At 43.5% G+C, this 23,602-nt stretch overlaps 1 protein-coding gene across 2 annotated transcripts in view; it reads right to left on the bottom strand.

Annotated features, from left to right (window-relative positions):
• Positions 1–10,375: 10,375 nt before the first annotated feature.
• The window catches only part of HMGA2 (high mobility group AT-hook 2), a 137,127-nt gene continuing 123,900 nt past the window's right edge, over positions 10,376–23,602 (bottom strand). Inside the window, exons 5-6 of one of the 2 annotated variants that reach the window (XR_012801694.1) lie at positions 13,393–15,368; positions 10,376–13,030 (exon numbers count right to left, since the gene is read on the bottom strand). Coding sequence is in view for 1 of the 2 variants with exons in the window: in XM_075600361.1 (XP_075456476.1) it covers positions 15,321–15,368 (48 nt within the window). In the remaining variant the exon portion in view is untranslated. Of the gene's footprint in view, positions 15,369–23,602 lie in introns of both variants that reach the window. The other variant, XM_075600361.1, reaches the window with a different exon arrangement.

Here is a 23,602-nt window from a genome sequence, read left to right as displayed (position 1 = left end):
TTGAGATGCACGTGGTCGATGATATTAATAATTTTGCGGGTATTGTCAGAGGCCTGTCTTCCTGACACAAATCCCACTTGGTCTATATGAATTAGTCTGGGGAGAATAGGGTTTAACCGGTTTGCCAGGATCTTGCTAAAGAGTTTCAGGTCTGTGTTAAGCAGGGAGATTGGTCTGTAGTTACCGCATTGCAGCGGGTCCCTTCCTTCCTTATGGATGATAGCTAGGTTGGCAGCCGAAATTGTGCCTGGTATCGGGGCTCCTTCTAGAAAGGAGTTAAACATATCGAGTAGAAAGGGGGAGAGCGGCACTCTAAATTTTTTATAATATGCATTTGAGAAGCCGTCTGGACCAGGGGTTTTGGCTATCTTAAGGGTGCTTATGGCTTGTGCCAATTCCTCCTGGGTGATCTTACCATTTAGGGCTTTGAGCTCCTCGTCCGTGAAAGATGGTAGATTACATCCTGCCAAAAATTGCGAGATATAGTCTACGTCTACTGGGTCTTGGTTAGGGGGGTGGAGATTGTAGAGCTCCGTGTAGTATTTTGCAAATTCTTGGGCAATTTATTTTTCAATATAAGTGGTGTGGCCTCCTTTTGTAGGAATTTTTGTAATTTGGGCCCTTGCTTTTATGCCACGAAGTTTTGATGCTAGAAGTTTATCAGCTTTGTTGCCTTTATCATAAAACCTCTGGTTGGTCCATTTAAGCTTTCTCTCCACCTCCTCTAATTGGGACTGTTTTAGTTCAGTCCTTGTTTTTTCAAGTATTCTGAGTAGTTTCTTGGAAGGTGACTTTTTATGTTGTTGTTCCAGGGTAGTTATTTTTTCAGTTAGCGCCTTTTGCGTTTTTATTTTTTTTATTTTTTGTAAGATGCCAGGGAGATTAGGTCTCCTCTGATTTGAGCTTTGTGAGCTTCCCACAGTGTTGACGCTAAGGGAACTGACCCTTTGTTTTGTTCAAAGAACATAGCTAGTTTGTGCCGAATCGTATCTACTATTTGGGGGTTGTTTAGTAAGGAATCGTTAAGTTTCCAATTATAAGAGGTGTGTTTCACAAACGGGAGAGATAAGATCAAATCTATCGGGGCATGGTCAGACCACGTTATCGGCCCTATATTGGAGTGGGAGGACGCCTGGAGGACATTTGTGGAGCCTATGAAATAGTCGATCCGCGAGTATGATTGGTGTGGGGCCGAGAAGAACGTATAGTCCCTCTGGCCTACGTGCTGGGCCCTCCAAATATCCGTGAGGGAGAAACTCTTTAAGATTTCTCTAAATCTTGTCGCTTTTTGTTGGGTCTGAGCTATGTGTTGGGCGGACGGTAAGGAGGTCCTGTCCTGGTCCAGAGATAGGGCCATATTGAAATCCCCGACTATGAGCAGTGAGGCCAGAACTGACTGGTCTAGAGAATCCAGCAGGTCTTGAATAAATTGAACCTGGTTTTCGTTTGGTGCGTATCTATTTATTATAGAAATAGGGTTTCCAGAGAGAGACCCTTGTATGTGCAGATATCGCCCATCTGGATCTCGGGTTATATTAGTGAGGGCAAATGAGACACTATTCCTTATTAGGATGGCTACTCCTCTTTTTTTAACCGGGGAGGAGGCGTAAAAGGCCTGGGGGAAGGTCTGTTTGAATGTGTTTGGGGGATCATTAGAGTTGAAGTGTGTCTCTTGTAAGCATATGATGTCGCTCTTGAATTTTTTAAGTTCCTGGAGCGCTAGCTTATGTTTTTTAGTTGAGTTGAGACCTTTAACATTGAGGGAGGTGATTTTAATTGATGACATTATTGTGGGGGTGTACTTCCAGGGTTATGAAGCCTGGAACCCGTATTTATCCCATGACGGGGTTTGGTTTGTTTATTACTGGGGTGGAGGTTGGTGGGTTCGCTATTTGATTCGTGGGTCATTTTGATGAGAAGAGTTCGAGAGGAGTTGGGTGGGAGGGATTTGGGTGGGGTAAGGTGGGGGGGAAGGGGGGGGCACACAAGAGGTAGAAAAGAGGTGGGCTTTCTGAGAGCCCATTTGTTTTCCCCTTTGGGACCTTCGTGTCAAGGAGTTGGGGAGAAAGTCCCCGGGAGATCTTTCCGGTGCGCCAATCGTGGTGCACTTCCGGGTTTGGAGGTCCGACACCCTCCCATTTAAGTTTAACAGAGGGGGGGGGGGGTGAGGGGCCGGGGGGGGGGGGGAAATAGTGAGGTTGGGTATGTCCCTGGGGAGAGACTTGTGTCCTCTAGTATGGGGAGCCTTGCGGAGACGGGGGGGGGGAGGGGGGGAGGGATGGGTGGGAGGGGGGGTGGGGGGAAGGGGGAAGAGGGGGGGGAGTTGGGGGGGGGAAGGGGGAAGAGGGGGGGGAGTTGGGGGGGGGCAGGGGGGATGGGGTGGGGGGGGCGGGGGAATGGGACCTTTGGGTGTGGGGGAGATGAAGGTTATATCCCTTGGCACCTTCACAGTTCTCCTCGCAATAATGTACATTTTATAGGCTTGCATTACTAGACACACATGCATAGAGCACTAGTTGACTTCTGTTTCGCTCTATCTTAACCGTTGCTATGATGAGTTGAGATTCCGGTTAGGAAATTCTCATGTATTGGCTCTCTCCTGTACTTTATCTGGACAGGGGGGGGGGGGTCAGGGGGTGGGGTGTGTGTGTGTGTGGGGGGGGAGGGGTGGGGGGGTGGGAAGCTGGGAGGGGGGGGGGGGAGAGGATGGAGAGTGGGTGGGATGGGGGGGGAACTTGGAAATTAATGACCTTTCCCTTTGCGTCATCATTTTTCATAGCACCACAATAAACGGATTGCTAGGTTACATTTTTAGGCAAAGAGGATTACATCAGTTGGTAGTTCCAATCGCACATTCTCTTATTATTTCTCTTGATAAGCTGAGGGAGTTCATAGGTAGCTTTAAGGAGACCGGTTCTCTTTGTAGATTGTCAGTCGGGGGAGCCTGGGTGGGGGGGGGGGGGGGGGAGGGGAGGAATCTTGGGGGTTAGTGATCTGTCCCTTATGCCATATCATTTTTCATGTCCCATCAGTAAACGGGATTTTATGTTGCATTTTGAGGTTGACAGGTTTTCGACAGAGGGAAACTCCAAACACGCATTATCTTGGTGTACATCTTGGCAGATTGTGGGTATTCACATGCGACTTTAAGGAGACCATTTCCCTTTATTTATAACCAGTCGGGGGAACCGGGGAGGAGGGGGGGGAAGGAGGGGGGAGAGGAAGCTGAGTTATCTCTCTAGACATAGGTATGAACAACTGCGGGCCTTTGCCGCCCGTTATTAGTCAATAGATCACCTTCGTGTTCTATTCATTCAGGGGGGGGAGGGGGAGGGGGGGAGTGGGAAGCGGGGAGGGTAGGGGGGGGTGGGGTGGGAGGAACTTGGAAATTAATGACCTTTCCCTTTACGTCTTCATTTTTCATGGTACCACAATATACAGATTGCTATGTTACATTTTTAGACAGACAGGGACACATCAATGGGTAGCTCCAATCGCACATTCTCTTATTATTTCTCTTGGTAAACTGAGGGAGTTCATAGGTAATTTTAAGGAGACTGCTTCTCTTTTTCTAGATTGCCAGTCGGGGGAGCCTGGGTGGGGGGTGAGGGGGTGGGGGGGTGGGTGGGTTTAGGGAGGGGTCTTGGGGATTAGTGATCTTTCCCAATGCAATGTTATTTTTCATGTCACATCAGTATACAGTTTTTTATGTTGCCTTTTTAGGCTGACAGGTTTTTGACAGAGGGAAACTCCAAACACGCATTATCTTGGTGTACATCTTGGCAGGCTGTGTGTATTCCCATGCGACTTTAAATAAACCATTTCCCTTTATATATAACCAGTCGGGGGACCCGGGGGGGGGGAGGGGGGGAGAAGGTGGGGGGAGGAGGGGGGGGGGAGGAAGCTGAGTTATCTCTCTAGACATAGGTATAGTTCACAACTTATAGGTAAACTTTTTGACAGTTTGCGACAGTTGTTAACCCTTGCTGTTCTTGTTTTTTGTATATGTCCTGAACAACTGTGGGCCTTTGTCGCCCGTTATTAGACAATAGATCACCTTCGTATTCTATTCATTCAGGGGGGGGGGGGATGAGGGTAGACATATATGTATGCATTTGGGTTTGTATATTACATTACTAGAAGACATCTATATGTGGCAGTTCACGGCCCCGCGGGGGGTTTATAGAGTTCTTGCCATCGATCGGAGCGTCCTCGGCAAATCTAGGATACCAGCTGTGTCGGGGGGAGGAGAGGGGGGGGAGGTTGGTGGTTCATCATCTATGCCCTTAGGGATGGACGGGGTGGGGGGGGGGAAGTGGGGGGGTTGCTTTTATACTACCTGTCTTTTGGAGATTGCAGCCAGGGAAGGGGGGGGGGTTTCCGTTGTCCAAGTGGAGTTCAGGGGGCCAGCGGCCCTGTCAGTGCGGGTGCCTCGGTGTTGAGTTCCCTTTCCTCCGGGATGTAGAGATGGGGGGGGGGGGGGGGAAGGTGTGAGGGGATAAGATAGGAGGTGGTCGTTTTCCCTCGGGGTTACTGCGCCGTTTCGCGCGTGCGGGTCTTGCAATCTCGTTCCCGGAGCTCGATCCTCGGAGCTGATGACGTTGATGGCTTCGGTCCTCGACACTCCCCGAGGTGGACCGGTAGGCGGATGGATCCCCGGTGCTGTCTCAGCGATAGTAGATCCGGCTTCTGTCGGCTTGTGCTGAGGCTCAGAGCGGTTCAGCCCGGGACGGAAGAGGTAAGGAGAAGGAAGGGGGGGGAGGGCGATGGGGGGTTGAGGGGAAGGGGAGGGGGGGGAGGAGGGAGACTTGGGGGTGGGGGGTGGGGGTGGAGGAAGATTTGGGGGGGGGCGGGGATCTGGGTTCTGGGGGGGGGGGGGATTTTCCTGGTGCTCTTATGGTGTGGTTGGTTAAGGGAGGTTTGCACTGGGGAGTTAGACTGAGTGGGGCGAGAGTTCGGTGTGGTGGGGAGGCTTGGCTGGAGTGTGTTGATCAGCCGTCTTGTTCTTGAGTTGCAGGCCTTGCTGTTCCCTGGGTCTTTTGGCTGGCGATTCTTTCCGATGCTCTCGGTGTTTCGGCCGGGTCTGCTCGCGTTGTTCTGGGGGGGCTTCTCTCTCTTTCCTCATCTCTCCGGTTGGGGACGCCGATCGCTTTGAGGAACTCTTTGATGTCTTCAGGGTCGGTGATGGTGTAGAACCGCCCGTTCCTTGGGACAATGAGCTTGAAGGGGAAGCCCCAGCGGTAGGGGATTCCGCGGTCCCTGAGAAGAGCTGTGAGAGGCTTCATCCCTTGCCTCTTTAGGACTGTCGATCTGGAAAGGTCGTTAAATATTTGGATTGTGCAGTCATCCATTTTGACGCAGCCTTCCCTTCTCGCAGCTGCAGAGATCTTTTCTTTTGCCGTGTATGTGTGGAACTTCATTATTATATCCCTTGGACGATTAGGGTCTGGCGATTTAGGGCCAAGGGCTCTGTGTGCCCTGTCGAGCAGGAGCTCGTGTTCCGTGAGGTCGGGGACCAGCTTTAAGAAAATCTTCTTGAGGTAAGTTGGCAGAGATTCTGGGGGGACCGTCTCAGGTATTCCCCTGAATCGCAGGTTCTGCCTGCGGTCTCTGTTTTCATGGTCTTCGATGGTGTTTTTTAGCTCGGCAATCTCGTGGCCCATTCTTGCCAATTCATCCTCTAAGTTGGAGTGTGAGTCTGCAATCGTTGTGATTTTCGCCTCCACTTCGTCTGCTCGTGCACTCAACTTGCTGACGTCTGCTCTAATGTCCCTTAAAACCTTCTCGAGGTCTTGTATAAATCCTTTTCTCATTTTGAGCAGGGCTTCGAAAAAAGCCGGGTTGAGCTCCTGTTGTGCAGGGTTTGCCTGCTGTATATCAGCCGCCTCCGCGGCGTCCTCGTGCTCTTCGTCGCCATCTTGGGAGTCTGATGCCAGCTCCATCTGTCGCTGTGCTGGCTGGAAGAACTTGGTTACGGGGTTCTGCGCTTTCTTTTGGTTCTTCCCTGTCATGCCTGGCTACTTTGGGGAGGTTGCTAGTCACTTTTTAGGGTGAAATCGATCGGTTTGGAGTGCTTTTCTTATAGCGTTATGGGGAGCCCTCCTTTTACCCTTCCATTCACGGTGACGTCACCGGAAGTCTCCGGCTTTGCAAATCTTTAAGTATTAACTCTCTATCTACTATATCATATATCAGTCATCAGGAGCTAAGCTAACTACCAGCAAGGGTACTGCACCAACAAGAGACCTTCTGGATACATAAATTGAACACGTTACATCCAGGGGGTTTAAACGAGGATATTGATATTTGGTCCCTTTATTAAACTTATTGGTCTAGTCTATTTTATTCCGCCTATTAAACATTTTTTATATAAACCCATTTTTTATATACTAAATTTTTTTAAAATAAAATATACGTGTGTATATATATTTTTAATATACATATTTTTTATGTATCTATTAATATGAATATCCATATATATATATTTGATATGTGGAAGAACTTTTAACAATTTTTAACCATTTGGGACTCCATATGAAAGCTCCTTTAAACCATGCACCTTTGCCAAGGTTTGGATTTTGGTATACATGTTTGTTCAATGATAGCTCATGCTTCTTCTTTAGAAAGTTCTGTATAAGGGTTTTTTCTTTTCCATACAATGTCCATTTGTTTAATATTGCTATATATGTATACTTTTAGATAATAATCCTTTAATATACCATGATGCATTAACACTTTTTTCTTGTTTTAGAATTGTTCTTTACATTATTGTATGCTATCTATGAATAAAGTTGTTGTTGATAGTTTTTTAAGTAAGGATATACTCCCCCCCCCCCCTTCTCGCTATCCCATTGGATGGGACGTCCGTGTGACGGACCAATGGGCTGCTAGCGTGGGGTATTTTAAGGTTAGCTATTTCTCCATTCTTTCATTCCGATGAAGAAACCTACACGGTTTCGAAACGCGTTGGATAGTGTGTGATTGGACTCTCCCCTGCCCCGCTTCTATACCGATCGGCTAAAAACTGTGACGCGACGCGAGCTGCACTGACGTCACAACCCGGAAGTGCTAGTGCGGTGGATAGAAGGAGAGAGACCAGCCGTCGCGAGGACCGCGGGACACGGCCGTTCCCTAGTGAGCCGCAAGTGGCTGGACACTGCTCACTTTCACCGGGGACATTTAAAAGGACTCCCTTTCTTACCCATTCAATATCTGGGATTTACTCACCTGTTCCAGTTCCTGTAGATGACAACAGATCCGGTCCACGGTGTGGTGCATGATCCCTGTTGATGACATCTGATCCAGGTCGCACTGTTGGTGGATGGGTAACTTACCCTAAATGCTTGATTGAATTATATTGATGTACGCACAATAATTACCTTATTATTTTGTTGGTTTAATATATCTTTAATGCACTATGAGCGTTGTGCGCTGTGTTTTTTGTGTTTTTCTCTGACGTTCTAGGAGGTGCTCTGAGCCATCCCCGTTACCACAGCTGCAGACGCTCCAATCTGATAACTAGGTCACGTAATATATACTTTAATATCACTGCGCACTTTCTTTTCACTTTTTGTCACTTATCTGCTCTTTCTGTGTTGCACATTAATTTTCCACACGACTTACCCACCCTTCCATAATTATGGTCTGGAGTTTGGTGAATTGTAGACAAAAACGTGATGAAAATTTTGATTCATTATTCTCAGAGGAACCTGTTTTGGTCCCTGAAAATTGGGATACTAAGGGGTCAATTGAAAAACATTTTAAAGTTCTAGAGCAATTACTCCTTACCGAAAGTAAAATTCACCTTGAAAAAAGGACTATACAAAAATATATAGATTGCAACAGAGTACCTAGGGGCCTGCGGTTTCGCAAATCTTCTACTTTCGGTAAGGATGAGCAACATTTCATGAAAGAATGGAACAGAATCCTTGACGATTGTTCAATGGCTCTCATGAAATTAATTGTATATGAGAGGACAAAAACTTTAAAAATAATTGATAAAGAGGTGGCAGATGTGGTCAAGTTACTTTAACCTCTAGTCATTGAATTTGATTGTTCAGAGATGGAACATGACCTCCGCATGAAACTTGAACATGCGGAGGAGGAAATTCTAAAGAAGAAGCATGAAAAGTTTTTTAGAGATAAGGCTGATTATGATAACAATAGACAGAGGAATTGGGCAAAAGACCCCGAGAGGGGTCGAAGTGCAAAAGGAAATCCTCTGGGAGGAGGTAAGAGGGAATCCTCCCAATCAATAAATAGAACTAATGATCAGCCTAGACATTTTAAACCTTATACAAATCCAAATGAAAGGGGTTGGGATAATCAAATGTATGATGATAGGAGAGGTCCTCAACAATACATGAGTTATCCACCCCCTCAGAGGCAAGAAGGGTATTTTAGGAACCCTAACTATAAGGGAAGGAACTATATCCCAAATTTTAGATATGGGCAAAGGGAATACGAGCGACATGACCAAAACATGAATCAAGGGGTGAGTAGACCTAGTCCCAGGTATAGGTCATCTGCCCAATCATCTCCGTCCTGTTTTTTAGACTCGGTCAAACATCGACATTTAGATCTGAAAAAGAAGGAAGAAAATCAGGGACCCCCCCAAAAAACCTCACTGGAGAAAAAGAAAAGAACTTTACCAGAAGAGGAACAAGAGGGGGGGCCAGATTTAAAGATAAGAGATTGCGAGAGGGACTGAAATTATCACCCCCTAGAGGGATTTTTAATCTGTCCAAGGTCATTTTGACAAATGACCAAAAAAAGGTTTTGAATAGAGGTCTTACCCTTTCCCGTACTTGTGGTCCAAGTTCATTTCAACTGTATACAGATTTACACAAATTTACACGCAACCTTACTTTGAAGAGACACTTTATTAAAACTGACCTTGAAGGTAACAAGGAGGAGGAGATAGTAGAGGTCTCTCCCACTAATACACCCTCTCCAATTGAAAATATGGATAATGATTTGAAATGTAGACATACTGAATTTAGAGGAAAGTCTAGATTTTATCCTGCGCACTCAAAAGGTCATCATTTAGAGACCTTTTTTAATATGGTTAACAACGAATTTAATTCTCTGACCAGTGGTAGCAAAACTGGTGATATAAAACATAACCTTAGTAAAAGTGAAATATTAGCATTAAAATTCCTGAAAGAAAATGATAATTTGATTATCAGACAGGCAGATAAAGGGGGAGGTGTCGTGTTACAGGATCGGAAAGATTATGAAGGAGAGGCACTGAGACTCTTGAACGACACCTCATCATACGTGAGATTAAAGAAAGATCCTACTAAATCGACCATTGTTGTCCGATACTTTCACTTACAGGCATTGAGTGCAGCAACTGGGGATTCTTTCGATCCCATTTGGATCAACTCTGTACAGCAAAGAGACTTTGGTATTCAATAATATTAAAAGGCTCAACCCCTCCTAGGACAACAGTAAATTAAGGACTGTGACTGGTTTATTAGGTTAAAAAAAAAAAAAAGCTAAATGCCACCCAAAAGCTAATTACCACCCAAAATCTTTGGATTTTTTTTTTTAAAACAACATTTAGCAAGTGTATTTCGGTGATAAAATGGTTTGTTCGTCCTCAAAAGCCCAGGTAAAGAGTAAATGTTTTCGTTTGCTCTGTTCCTTGTTTCCAAAGTAAGTATGAAGCAGTTATTAGTCAAACATTAAAGTGGCTATTCATTGAACTACGATAGTCTAGTTTGTAAAATGTACTATATGTTATAGTGTAGCCCAGATAATTGGGGACGTAACCATTACTTGCAATTTTCTGTACAGCATGTGAAAAAGTATTAAGTTAAATGAGGGACTACATGTGACTAAATTATTTTATTTTACAGCCACCGACACTCTATTAACAAGTGGTGCTAAAGCAACACTGCTGTTCTGAACCAGTGTAGCAAAAGGTGTGTCAAGTGTAGGGGAGAAGGAGTTTCTCAGCGAGTAAAGACACTGACTGGCTTTGAGTTTGAACCTGGTTCAATTTCCGCTGTCGGCTGCTTGTGACCTTGGCCAACTTTATCTCCTTGTGCCTCAGGCACCAAAAAAAAAAAAAAAACACAGCTGGGAAAAGCCTTTGCTAATAATGGTATTCTGAACTTTAAAAACTTTATATTTGCATTTTTGTTTTATATACAAAGGAACAATATAAATATTATCATGTAGCAAAGAGGCATGTCATGTTTTAAATTCAGGCACTTTTGAAACCCGTGGCATATCTATGTCCAACATGATGTGTTTTACCAACTAATCATCCCTTTTAAATAAAAAAGTGTTATGTGCTATAATTTTGTTCTGGCTCACAAATTGCAGGATTTATTTGCTCACAAAGCCAAAAAGGACAAAACGAAGATCACGGAGGCTAATATGTTTATTGTGCCGAACAGACTGTGATAATCCATTTAAGAAATATGTTCAAGCAAGTAATTAAAAGTACAATCAGACAGTCTATGCAAGGAGCAAGGCAACACAGTTAGAAGACACTCCAAGGACAGGAAGAAAAGCAAGTTGCGGTTAAGCTTTTTGATACTTTCCACCCTGCAGATATGCTTATGTTACAGAAACGGCAGAAGAGTACAATGTCCAGTCTTATCTAGCAGTGACCAATAACAGCAAAGAACAGTCTTATAAAATTTATCTCCCAAAAAATAAACTATATATAAAAAAATTTATAACGTTCCTTCTGTTTGAGTGGCCATGAGCTGCTTTTGTTCAGTTTGAAAAAATAAAATAAAAAACATATGAGGTATAGTAAACCCTAAGAGGTAGTAATGTGCATTTCTGATTGTACTATAACATATAGAAAATAAACATGATTACGTTGATCAGAGCTGTGAATTCCTCAGGGCTCAATGTCTGACTAACATGCAGATTTACCCTGTTCTACACTACACATGTCAACCTGCCAGCTGGCTCCAGGTCAATAGTGTGAATGAGCCAGGTCGGTCTTTTTCATATCTTGCGCTAAAATTATATTAAACTTGCTAAAAAGCCAGCAACTGGGAATACTAAACTAGAACCAAATCATGAAACCACTGTTGACCTGGATTGAGTTGGCAGGCTTGGTGTAATGTCAACAGTGAAGGTTACAACAATGCATACATTAGCTCAGTTCAGACTTCGGCATAGCAGTTACATTTGTTACATAATGGCGGTCACCTTTACACCTTTCACTGTTTAAATGGTGAGGGGGACCATGCAACCTTGTGAGGTGTTGTTGCCTAAAATAAGTTTTTGGGTTAGAATTCATCAAGCGGTTTATCCCCAATGAAGATGTATTTAATTTCCGGAGAAGCCAAAAAGAGGGTTTGTCTTCCTGAATCAGCATTTGTAACTGAATGGAAATTTATGACCGTGCTTATTTCAGCTTAACCTCTTTTGCGGTAAAAAAAGACATTTATTGCAGACCCATCTAGTAGCAAAATGGTGATTAAAAAAAAAAAAAAAAAAGCTACTCTGCAAGATGCAGTTTTTTTTCTCCAAGAGCCATTATGCAGCTGCAAAACAATACAAAAAGTTGAGTTGAAACCACTTTCACAGCTTGATAAATTTGATCCCTTATCATTAGTTGCGTTTGACTCCGTATTAAAAAAAAACAGTGACAAGCCTTCCTGAGGAACTACCCCTGGCCAAGTTATTAATGCATTGTTAAAACATGTAAATACTGGCTAAAAAACCCCAAAACAAACGAAACAACTCTACTTAAGAAGCATTTAAAATAAATCCGGTTGAAACTCAATATAGAAATCACATTTGTGTAAAATACATGAAATACTTATTAGGCATCTCCTTACAATCCACACATTTCAACGCATACGTATGATTGCATCATGCAAAAGCCAAGCTTGGATCTTCAAGCCTACAACGTTTCAAGTTTCTTTCACGGTTCTTAATAGTATGCATGATGGTCCATGTTTACCAAGTGGAGCGATCATAATACACCTTCCAGTGCCAAATGGTGTCTTATGGCATAGCACTGCTTAGCAAATATGGTCCTGTGTTTTTTTTCATAATGTATGTTGTTGTCCTAAAAAAATACTTTGATTAGGGATTAGTTGCAGTCCTGATGTTTTGAATATTTCAAAACATATTTTGAATGTTAAACGTTCATTCCATTTAAAGTCTGGAGGTACTGTAGGTCTTTGCCAACGAATTAGTCCATTTCTTAACACAAATTCGAGGTACAAATATGGACAGCAATATTTAAACATTATAGCTAAAAAAGGTTCTATGTTGTGTAGTGTCATAGAAGAATTATCCTTACAAACCTAGACGAATTCAGTACAAAAATATATTCAAGTTAACAGTACATTATACAGAAATCTAGCAAAGTACAAAGTTAAAAAAACAAAACAAACAAACAATTCTCATGCGAAAACATACATATTGTTTCCATAATTGTGATTAGGTGTTTAAGTAGATAACAGAGAAAGGTAAGTATTGGTAATTAACTGCCCTATTATAATTTTCTGCAATGTAATGGTTACAGCAGCATTTATTAGGCTGCAGATACTTGAGGAAATCAGAGGTAGTCTTGAAAAGTGGGGAGATAAGAACATGTCTATTGCTGAAAGTGCTGGTAAGTGTGATAGGCTACACCGGGTTTTAAATGCAGCCCTGAATTGTTGAACATCTGTACATACAGTACATTTTAAGAGCCATATAAAATGAGTTGTAAAGCAGGATGACTCTGATACCCTGACTTTACCCTCACAATTCAACCACCATTGGATGGATAGGAAAAGATAAGGAGCTGCTTTGTGCCATTAAACAAGAACCCAGTGTGACTATTTGAAATTTAATACATTACATCACATCACCAACATTGCTTATCTTTACACCCCTTTCTTGTAAATATTTAATTTTGAATACCTTCCTTAATGTCTGTGACACATTAGTTAAGTTATGGTGGGCAAAAAAAAGTGACAAAAAAACTCCACAGCAAAGCATATAACAAAGGGAAATATTACTGTATGCTCATTTGCATGTCTTGGACAGGTCTGCAACCCTGCCTTTCACCATTATCGCCCAGCATACAGTGCTTCCACTGCAGCACGGGATTCTGGGAAATGACATGCAAATGAGCACACACAGTGCCACCTTTTGCTTCAAATCCATTTTGACAAGCTTATGCTTGCTGCATTGCACAGCTTTTTAGCACAGCCTGGGTTAAGATGCTTAGCCAGTAAACCTACTCACAGACAGCTGTTTCAACCTTTTGGGTCTCATCAGTGTGAGGCTGCATATACTGGCTTTGCAATTTGAAGCTTGGATGTGTGCTCATTTGCATGTCATTTCCCAGAAGCCCTTGCTGCAGTGGAAGCACTGTATGCTGGGCGATAATGGTGAAAGGCAGGGTTGCAGACAGACCTGTCTAAGGCTTGGTCCCCACTGGCTGCTGCAGCGCACGATATGGCGGGCGCTGCAGGGACAAGAACCACCCCTCAATGGGACCGGGCCTGCTGCGAGGGGTGGCCGCCGCGCGTTTTTCAGGCAGGCACGAAAATTGTGACAACCAGCAACGGAGCACTAGGCCACGCCCCCCGGCGGTTCAACCAATGAGGGCGAACCTGCCGGGTGACGTCATATCAGCACCACAGTCACGCCCCCCATATTTTCCCCCTGCAGCACACTGCAGACCGGGGAACTCGGCTACACGTGCCGCCAGCCCGGCAGTTGCGCGTGCAGCACAGGCAGCAGGGCCGTAGCCTACGACATGCAAATAAGCACACAGTAATATTTCCATTTGCTAAATGTCTGTGTATATTTATATACATATATACGCACACACACAAAAAGCCCACGGGTGCATCTTGATTTCTAATGTAAATCATTTGGGCTAGATTGACCCAAATGTCCCATATCAATAAGATGACATTTTGTAATGTAAAGGTCAAGCTCACGTAACTTTGCGGTACATGGTAATTTACATGATTGCAGTGGACTGCATGTTGTCCATTCCCTTAGGTATTGTCCAAGCATATTCAAGCCTGCAACCACAAAAACCATACCGGTCAGCCAACTTCTTGGCATCACACCAGAACATTTTGGTATTTCCAACCCCTCTGTCTTTCCCAATGTAAAAAACATGAGCATAAATTCCAGAATGAGGAGGCCAGAACCAAGTAACACTGCAGCATAGGCCGAGCCTGCAGTGAAAAGCAGCGTTGGTTATAGAAGCATGGAATACATTTTGAGTTTTCATCTGATTTTGTAGATGCGTTGTTGGCTGCGATACCTTTTATTGAACCAATATGGGAGTTGTACACTTCAAGAAGAAACCTGTGAGGTTTCTGCACACCAGAATTTCATCCATGAAGTACTCCTAAAAAGGTAACACAGCAAATCTACACTTCTTTAGGACAAATACTGCTATTTGAGCCTTGAACTTCCTGACTGAGATTTCAAAGCACCTCAGATTTGCCTTTCCAACGTTGCAGATCTGTAGGAGGTAATCTACTTTATACAAGTGTGTAACACTGAATAGTCATTTGTTTAACAAAATAACAGGTCTAACCACAGACCGTGTTCAAAGAGAGTTTTAGTCATTACTTTGACCAATGTTTTTATTGCTGTCTAAGTAAATACTGCAGCAGATTGTCTGGTCGATCTACTCTTGGGAAGCTACTTAGATGGGGTCCGTTCAGTTTCTTTTTTTTTTTAAATTAAATAGCAGAATTAGGTGATCTATAAACCCAAGTTAGTTCAGTTCCTGACCAAGCAAATAATAAACAAAGTAAAAAAGTCTACAAGAAGCTTCCAAAAAGAATACTGTAGTATATATCCCTCATCTTTGGTGTTCTGAACAGGGAGTTTGCCAAGTTAATGAGTGGGTTGGTGTGGTTTTATTTAAGGCCTACACAGTGTTGCACACCAAGCCTTTCCCATTTGAATGCCCATTATAATTATTATACCATATGTTGCAGGTTACCTTGCCTGTATGCAGTGCAGTGAGTGACTAAACCCGATTACAAAAAAATAATAATCTTCGACCCACACCCATTCGTAGCAGCATTAACGGTTAGTAGGTTAAGAAAGAACAAAAACAGTATTTAAAAAGTAATTATTAATCTGCGTCCCCTGCAGTTGTTTTTTTCACTAAACCTGGGACTGTCCAGGGACTACAATGAAAGTGATCAGCAAAGTCCTTAGAAAAGTTGTGTGATTTTCTTTCACCATCCCCAAGGCAAAAAAAAGTGGAAAGACTGTGGTAATAGAAAGTAAGTGGTCAAGGCAGTGTCTTCTCCCTTCTAAAGGCCCAACTGATGGATGAGGTAGAAATTGTGTTTGATGGTCTTCTAGTCTTCCTCTTCAGATTCTTGTGATGAGGTCTCTTCAGTTTCTTCCTAAAAGAAAACACAATGAGGCATTAAGGTCAACTTTTGTGTCTCAAAACACCAAATGATAGTCCAAAGATAGGTGCACTCCCGATACCCGGCAACAAATTGCCACGGGTGCACAGCAACAATGGTCCCGCTGGACGCGGAGCCACAGGTAGATCAAAAATAGATAGATGCACTCCGCTGGTCTGCCAAAGATTATAACATTTATTGCACAAACATCGATGGTTCGGTCCGCATGACAAAGGTTCGCAAGCGCAATGAAATGGTGATGCTTGTGCAATACATTTTATAATCTTTGGAAGACCAGTGGAGTGACTCTATCTATTTTTTATTTCATAATTCTAAAATGTTCATTTGCTGTCAGAGGGGCAGCAGCCAAATGTGTTGCTGGCCCCTGTGGCAGGGAATGTTGTTTAAAGCAACCAATAAAATCAATAGTATTTTTCCCACCAGGGATTATGTTTCTGTGCATATATATGTGTGCGCACGCACGCACGCACGCACGCACGCACGCACACACTTTAAGTTAAGGTGGGTGAAAAGGGCAAAAAAACCTTCACAGAAAAAATAGAGCACAGCTCTGTATCCGTGCTCAGAAATGGGCATACAACATCATGTACCATATCATGTATCCAAATATAACTTTAAATCCACGTTGACAACAGGTATTTTGCAAATAAAGGCTTGCTTGCAGATCTAGTCACATAACACTCCAATCAAGGGGAGGAAAAGAGTGGAAGGCAAACAGATGGGCTGACCTAGCTATCCAGAGTGAATGGACCGGCGGACCCCAGCTTAAGGCTTCATGTATAAAATCACTCCCCTGGAGCTAGACTATGTAGGCTATAAAGCGCTGAAGATAACAGTCAACAAATGAAAGTAGTCACACTTAGCAGTGTAGTCCTGTAGTCTGTGTGCTACTGCACCATAGATTCTGGAACGCTGTGTCCTGGAGAGGACGTGCAGGCAGTGCACAGCTTGTGGAAGTGAAGCAAAAGAACACAACGGTGGCTGGATCACGATATTAGTACAAATAATTTATTTTATTGGATCTTGCAAACAACTATTCACATAGTGCTGCGAGAGGTATTACTCTGACGCGTTTCGGGCTTCCTGCCCTTTGTCAGAGAGTGTTTTGACAACACTAGACAACACTTACACTTTTGACAACTCTTTGACAAAGGGCAGGAAGCCCGAAACGCGTCAGAGTAACACCTCTCACAGCGCTATGTGAACAGTTGTTTGCAAGATCCAATAAAATAAATTATTTGTACTAATATCGTGATCCAGCCACAGTCGTGTTCTTTTGCTTCACTTACACAAGCTGAGCATTGCCTGCACGTCCTCTCCAGGACACAGCTTTCCAAAAAACCTCCAGTTAGCATATAGCCAATAAAGAATATCACTTGTGAGCACATTCACATGTCTTAGACCCACCATAACTTAAAATGTGTATGGTAAACCTATGCAGCCTTGAAAATGGCAAAACTGATTGGTGTGCATTTATTTTGTGCCTGTATATAGCTATGTTTTGACCAGTCTCACATTTCACTACTATCACCTTGAGACCTGTTTTTTACCTAGACAGGTGTTTTTGCAGCCCCCCCCCCCCACCTTTGCTCATACCCAACTACCACTATTAGGGAATACTGCATATCAGTTCTCTGGACACGTTTGATCTAATTCACCTCAAACTGTCCCTCTATTACATTAACCCGGAGTGTCATATATACTCATCTTAGGGTTAACATATATGTGTGTCATTTGATGTATTTTAACACCCATTATTTTAATTAGTTTAGCATTAAAGATTATTTTTAATATTATCATTACACTTCATAGGGGTCATTGAGTGCTTTAAGTGGGTTCTTTTCTCTATGTTAACTTATTATGTCACCCATCAGCACTGTACCCCCATACATTTACTTAACATTTAGCTGAAGCGGGGTTCACCAATATAGTACTTTATTGAAAATGGCAAAGCCAGTCCAACCAACCTCACACTGATGAGACCCACAAGGTCGAAACAGCTGTCTGTGAGTGGTTTGACTGGCTTTGCATCTAATCCCATGCTGTGCTTAAAAGCTGTGTGAACAGCAGAGCATTTGCTTATGGTTCCATGTAAAAATGGATTTCAGGCAAAATGTGACACGTGCTCATTTGCATGTTATTTCCCAGAATCCCTTGCTGCAGAGGAAGCACTGTATGCTAGGTGATAATGGTGAAAGGCAGGGTTGCAGACCTGTCTAAGACATGTGAATGTGCTCACAAGTGATATTCTTTATTGGCTATATCTATATAAAAAAGGGGAGAGAGAAATCAGTTCGCTCACCTCAATGTCTAAAAGGATTAAATGTTTAAGTGTTAATGTTAATCCACTAAGGTGCAGAGGAGGAGAGAATATGCGTATACACAAATGATCCCTAGAGATCATTTAGGAGGATCTTTCTGATCTCTAGGGATCATTTGTGTATACCTATATCTATATATACACTTATTTATTTTCATTTAGCTCAGTTACTAGCGCATTGACATTTCATGAAGAATTACAATTTATTGTCGACATATTGCACGAATATGTGAAGACAAAAAAAATAAAAAATATAAAAAATGTAAAAATCAATAAGTACGCAAAAAAAAGAAGCAGTGGAACTCCGGGGCACTTGATAAAGGTTTGCCAGTGGACTGTATTATTAAACATTTCTACTATTTGAAGACCACCGGAGTGCCACTACTTCTTTATTCTGCGTGTTACTGGCGGCTCTGACCACGGAGGATGGCTATTGCTGAGCACCTGTGGTATCTATGATACGTACCGTGAGCGCATCTTCCCTTGGTCTATATAACAATCAGTACGCCGCTTTTTTTTTTTTAGGGGGTGGTAGAAACCTGTTGATTTTACTGGTTATGCACCGGCGGGAGAAGAGGCCATAGTTTTGACTTGCGCAAGAGAAGGGTGCGTGGTTATCGTGCTATTTCACCTGCGGGAGCGCGACAGTGGTTTCAATACCGTTGGATACATCTGTACAGATTAAATGTTGCTTTGATGTACAGTATTGTTATGCATATAATTGGCTGACATTTCACATTATTTTACAACAATCATACAAGGCCATAAAAATACTAATATTCAAACGTGCAAGGTGCTGTTCTTTACAGCAAAAAATAAAAATAAGCACTTGCAATTGATAGTATTTTATGTTGATTTAAATTGTTTCCAGAAATACCAGCAATGCAGCAGCAAAAGGGTTAAGATGCTGGTTGTAGTCCATCATACATGTGTTTTATCTGAGTAGATCAGTCAGCTAGACAACAATGAACACACTTGCCTTGCACCAAAACAGGAAACAAGAAAAGGAAACCTAGTATATATGTGTACTGCTGGCATGAAAACTAGCCTCTACAGTCACAACTACAGCAAGAGTTATATCGTTTATATCCTGTTCCGATTTCATTATGTTACTAATAATTAACTCTAGTAGAGAACCCCTTCCCTCCCCGCTTTATTTTCTCCCAGCCTTCCTTCCTCAGTATACAGGTGGTGAAGCATTATTATAACAATACACAGGATAACGACTCAGACTTTATATTGAGAAAAAAAAAAAAAAAACAGTGAAAAGATGTAAAGATGAAAAGCCTGTAGCAATGGAGATAGTAATGTTACCAAAGTATCTAAATGACACTCGCCATCCACATACTATACTCGTTTGCCTTGGGGACTGTAAAAGGTCTTTAGCAGATCAGGTGGCGGCCCCCATGTGTTCCTCGGAGCTGCTTATTTGAATGAATGTGCAGAAGCTGACAGGACCTTCAGTGATAATGCGGAGACAATAAAACTTTATGATGAAAGCGCTGCCAGCAAGCAGTTTATTTTTTTCTTAAAATCAAATGTTGCCCATCACACAGCACGTAGAACAACAAAACACGATCTAGGGAAGGACAGGTAAACATTTACCTCTGCAGAAAACGGAGACGCCTTAAAAAGGACCAGCTAAAACGGCTAATAAGGCTTCATACTTTAAAGGAGCTTTATCCGATGTGTTTTCTTTCTATCTTTAATAAATCAGCTCTGTAGTATTAGATAATCCCTATTACCATTTTTTTTAATTCAACTCATAATGGTCATTTTAATGAGTTTTAATGTACTGATAATCCTTTGATTTTTATATATGTTTTAAACACTTTCTCAGCAGTGCAAGATCTTTGTAACACGTTCCTGGTTGTGATAGTTTGTTGCCAATATTCCCAGCAGTTTCAGTTGCAAGCTGTAACAATAATGTTACCGTAGTAATAAAAAAATACATTGCAGCTGCCGAGTTGCTGTAGACTGACTTGAAACTGAAATGCAGCCATTTAGTGAACCCTGTGAAGCAGGATTGTGCTGATCGATCACAGGAGAATTAATCGATCTGCCGCTTTAGGTAATTAGTTTGCAATACAGGTAAATCAAAGGCTGCATATGTTACAGCAACAAAAAGTTTTTTTTTTTGAAGCTGCTTGGATTGCTTCTTTAATAGATTTAATTTTCCACATGGCTTCATTTTGTCTGGGTGGCTAACTGACAGAATTTATAACCCTCTTCCTTTCCCAGGCCACTACAGTGCGCCATTCAGCAAAGCATGCCTTAAAGTTTGTCTGCATTATATGACCAAACTTCCATTCATTAGTGTTTGAAACACTTCAGCTGTGAAGGGGCTCCTAAATGCTACCATGTGTGACACTAATGCACAAGAGCGGCATGGTAAAGAAAAGGGGGGGGGAGGGGAACCCAACACACTGGCCTTTAATCATCGACCACTGCTTACTGAAATCCTTGTACAAAAGGTTTTAAACCCCCCTCCATCCCCACCCTAAAAAAAAAAAAAAAAAGACAGAAAAAAAGAGCTGTAAATCCAGAGAATAAACACAAGCACAAATGAATGGATGACAGCTGAAAAATACAACCATAGCAGCATCAAGCCGTGAGATTTCACACTGGTTTTGTTTAGTCTGCTTTGGGTAATGTGGGAAATATGAAAAGTTTGAAGGCCGCCTGCACCCTAGCTAAGAAAAACAAAAACAACAACCCATGGGCTTCAAATATTTAAGAAAGTAGGTTTAACCCTCGACTAGGCAGCAGGGCATGACCCGGGGATGTTCTCCAGAGGACAGACCACAAAAAAAAGACACAGCATGATCAAAGCCAATGCCAAGAGGTGGTAGGAGGCAGAGAGATACGGATGGAGCGAGGGAGAGTGCAGTAAAGTATCTTGTGACACTGGGAGTTATACTGTAGCACAGGGCTGCTCAACTCGTCCTCATGCCCCTCCAACATGTCAGTTTTTCAGAATATCACAGCTTCAGCAAAGGTGGCTGAAACAGAGGCTCAGTGGGAGACAGAAACCTGTGCTGAAGCTGGGATATCCTAAAAACCTGACATGACAGATCTGTAATTTGAGCAGTGCATTAAGGAGATGCACCATTCCGTAAGTACATTTTGTTATTTAAAGCCAATAAATTTGGACAAAATAAAAACACCTTTGATGTTCTATGGGTTTTAGTATTGAATAAATTGCTACTATTGCAGAAAATATTCAATACCATTTGTAATGTAATGGTAAACAGCAGGGAAAAAAATAAAATAAAAAAACCCCAACTGACCAGACCTAAGATTGTGCAACTGCTACAATCTGCAAAAGAATCTACAAATAGTTAAAAGGGTTGCCATTTTCTTTCCCAGAATACCCTGCTTGACTAATCATCACTGATCATTGGCTCTTCCAAATGAGGTCAGCGATATCAAAGCTTCAGCTGATTGTATTAGGCAAAAGGAACCTTAAAAAAAACAAACCCAAACATGTTAGAGATTGTTTACACCAGGGGTTGGTAAACTTTTTTTGTTTGGGCCCCTGCCTGCTCTCCCGTCTGCTTGTGCCCCCTCCATACATTTCCTCCGGCATCGGCAGCGTCATTTAACGTCACGTGACATCGTGGTGCCATGGCAATACGTTGTCATCTGATTCCGCGTAGTCAGGGTGACGCTTCGCCAGAAGCCGTCGGAGAGAAGAGAGATACAGAGGCCTGGCGAATTCCCTCTGCATTTTATTTAAGTGTAGTGGGGAAGAGCGTGAGGCCTCTGTAAGAGCCGTCCCCCACCCACCCAGAAATCTGCACGCCCTTTGCACACCCCTGCTTTACACCATGGACATTGTGTGATAAAATGTGCATGGGTTTGGTAGTTCATAACTTTGGTGTTATAGACGCACTTTGTGGCCGAGTACTGAGACTGATGTTAGAAATAGTTCAGTAAAGTAATCATGACTAAGGCTGGGCCATAGAGGGGTGAGGAGTTCGGAGCCGCGCTGACGCTGAGGCTCGCCTGCTGAAATCTGCGCGATTTCATGCCCATGCAGGCGAGCCAGCGGGCGCGATCGGAGGCGGGGGAAGACTGAGGGAGGCGGTACAGTGACGTCGCTGGGCCAATCGCCCATGACGTACCGACGTCAACGTTGCCGATGTCACGGCGCCGTGACGTTGACGCTGCTCCGCACCGATTGGATGTTTTCAGCCGACCGCGCGCTGAAAAACAGCTTGGCTGTCGGCTGAAAAATCCAGCGCCTGCGGACGCTCGCGTGAGCCCCCTCTCAAGGCATCCTCATTGAGGATGCAGGGGCTCAGCGCGGAGCGTCCGCACGGCTCAGCGCGGCCTGTCCTTCTATGGACTCGGCCTAACAACACAAATGCAAGCTTTTGTAAGGCAGCGAATTTCATTTTAGCTTCAGCTTTGGATTAGTGATGAGTAAATTATTGTGATTTGTCTATGCTCTAGGACAGCGGTGCGCAAAGTGGGGGGCACTGGATTTGTCTGGGTGTATCAAGTGTGCCATTCCAAATTGGCGCGGGCCAAGGGCCGTCTCACAGGCTCGCATTCCTGCTCTAGGATATCTTTGTAAACCACCAATGGAGATGTACTATAGCTACACTAGCAACAATTCCAGCCAACACATTTATTTCCATCGCTAACATTAGAGAGGTATCAAATACAAACAGCTGAGCATAAATACTTAATTCAGAAACAAAATTGTGGGTGTGGGGTGTAGTGTGTGTGTGTGGTGTATCGTGTGTGTAGTGTGCGCGCAGGGGGTGTAGTGTGTATATGTGTGCGCTCACGTGTGTTGGGGGGGTGTAGTGCGTGTGGGGGGGGGGAGGAGGGGGACGAAGTGTAGTGTGTGGTGTGTAGTGTGTGGGAGGTGGGTGTAGTGTGTGGGAGGTGAGTGTAGTGTGTGTGTGTGTGAGGTGGGGCGGTGTAGTTGTTATGTCTAAGTGTTTATGTTTCACAATAACACATTACCTTGTTGGTATTAAACGATCCTTCTTTATTACTGCGAACAAGTAGTCATTCTCCTGGTTACCTCAGACTGCTGCGTGTCTATTATTGCCCGGATGTTATCCTGACTGGCTTGGCTCTCCCTCTTCTTCCTGGTTCATAAGTCAGAGTGGTGACATCACTGCATCACATGACAGTGGCCAGGAAGTACCCAATACACCACATCTCCTCCCCTTGCCATAAACACTTCACATAGAACATAAACAAAATCTACATAACCCAACTATATAAAGTTCGAAGTTAATGTTCCCCGAGTAGGTCTCTGAAAGCTCTTCTTCCTCATGGTCTCACACTCTTTCTATTGGACCTCGTCTTCCGATGTGGTTTGTTGAAATAACGGATCCGCTCTTCCATTTGCAGTCGCTGAGATCGCCGCTCCCGGGCCGGTCGTGTAGCTACTTCCTCTCTGGGGTCATCCTCCCGGTGCTCATCCTGTACACCTGGATCCATCACTGTGTCTGCTTGCCTGTACTGGCTCCTCTTGCCTAGGGGCCGGTTGCAAGATCGGTTGCTCCACTGCCGAGTTCTCTGGTACGTGGTATTTTGGCATACCACACGCCACTCCAAAATATCTGTCTGGCTGGGTCTGTTGGCCTGTTCTGAGTAACTGTTTGTTGTAGGCCCGGATCTGATTTGATCCGTGTGGTGTCTGGTGGAAAGGCCATCTTCCATGGTCACTATATACAATTTTGGTCCCAAAATTCTTGCGACTGTAGTGGCCTTCCATCTGTGGGTGGTGCCATACATCTGTACCCATATCGTCTCCCCTGGGACAAAGGATTTGGAGTTAGAGCCCCGTTGAATGTGACTTTGTGCACGTAACACAGTCTCTTCCACCGTGCACGAAGTTTATATGGCCTCAAGTTGTACA

Source organism: Ascaphus truei, chromosome 5 (genome assembly GCF_040206685.1).
Source record: "Ascaphus truei isolate aAscTru1 chromosome 5, aAscTru1.hap1, whole genome shotgun sequence".
Taxonomy (NCBI): Eukaryota; Metazoa; Chordata; class Amphibia; order Anura; family Ascaphidae; genus Ascaphus; species Ascaphus truei.
Note: the sequence above shows the minus strand (reverse complement) of the source record. Positions and strands in the feature narration are given on the sequence as shown.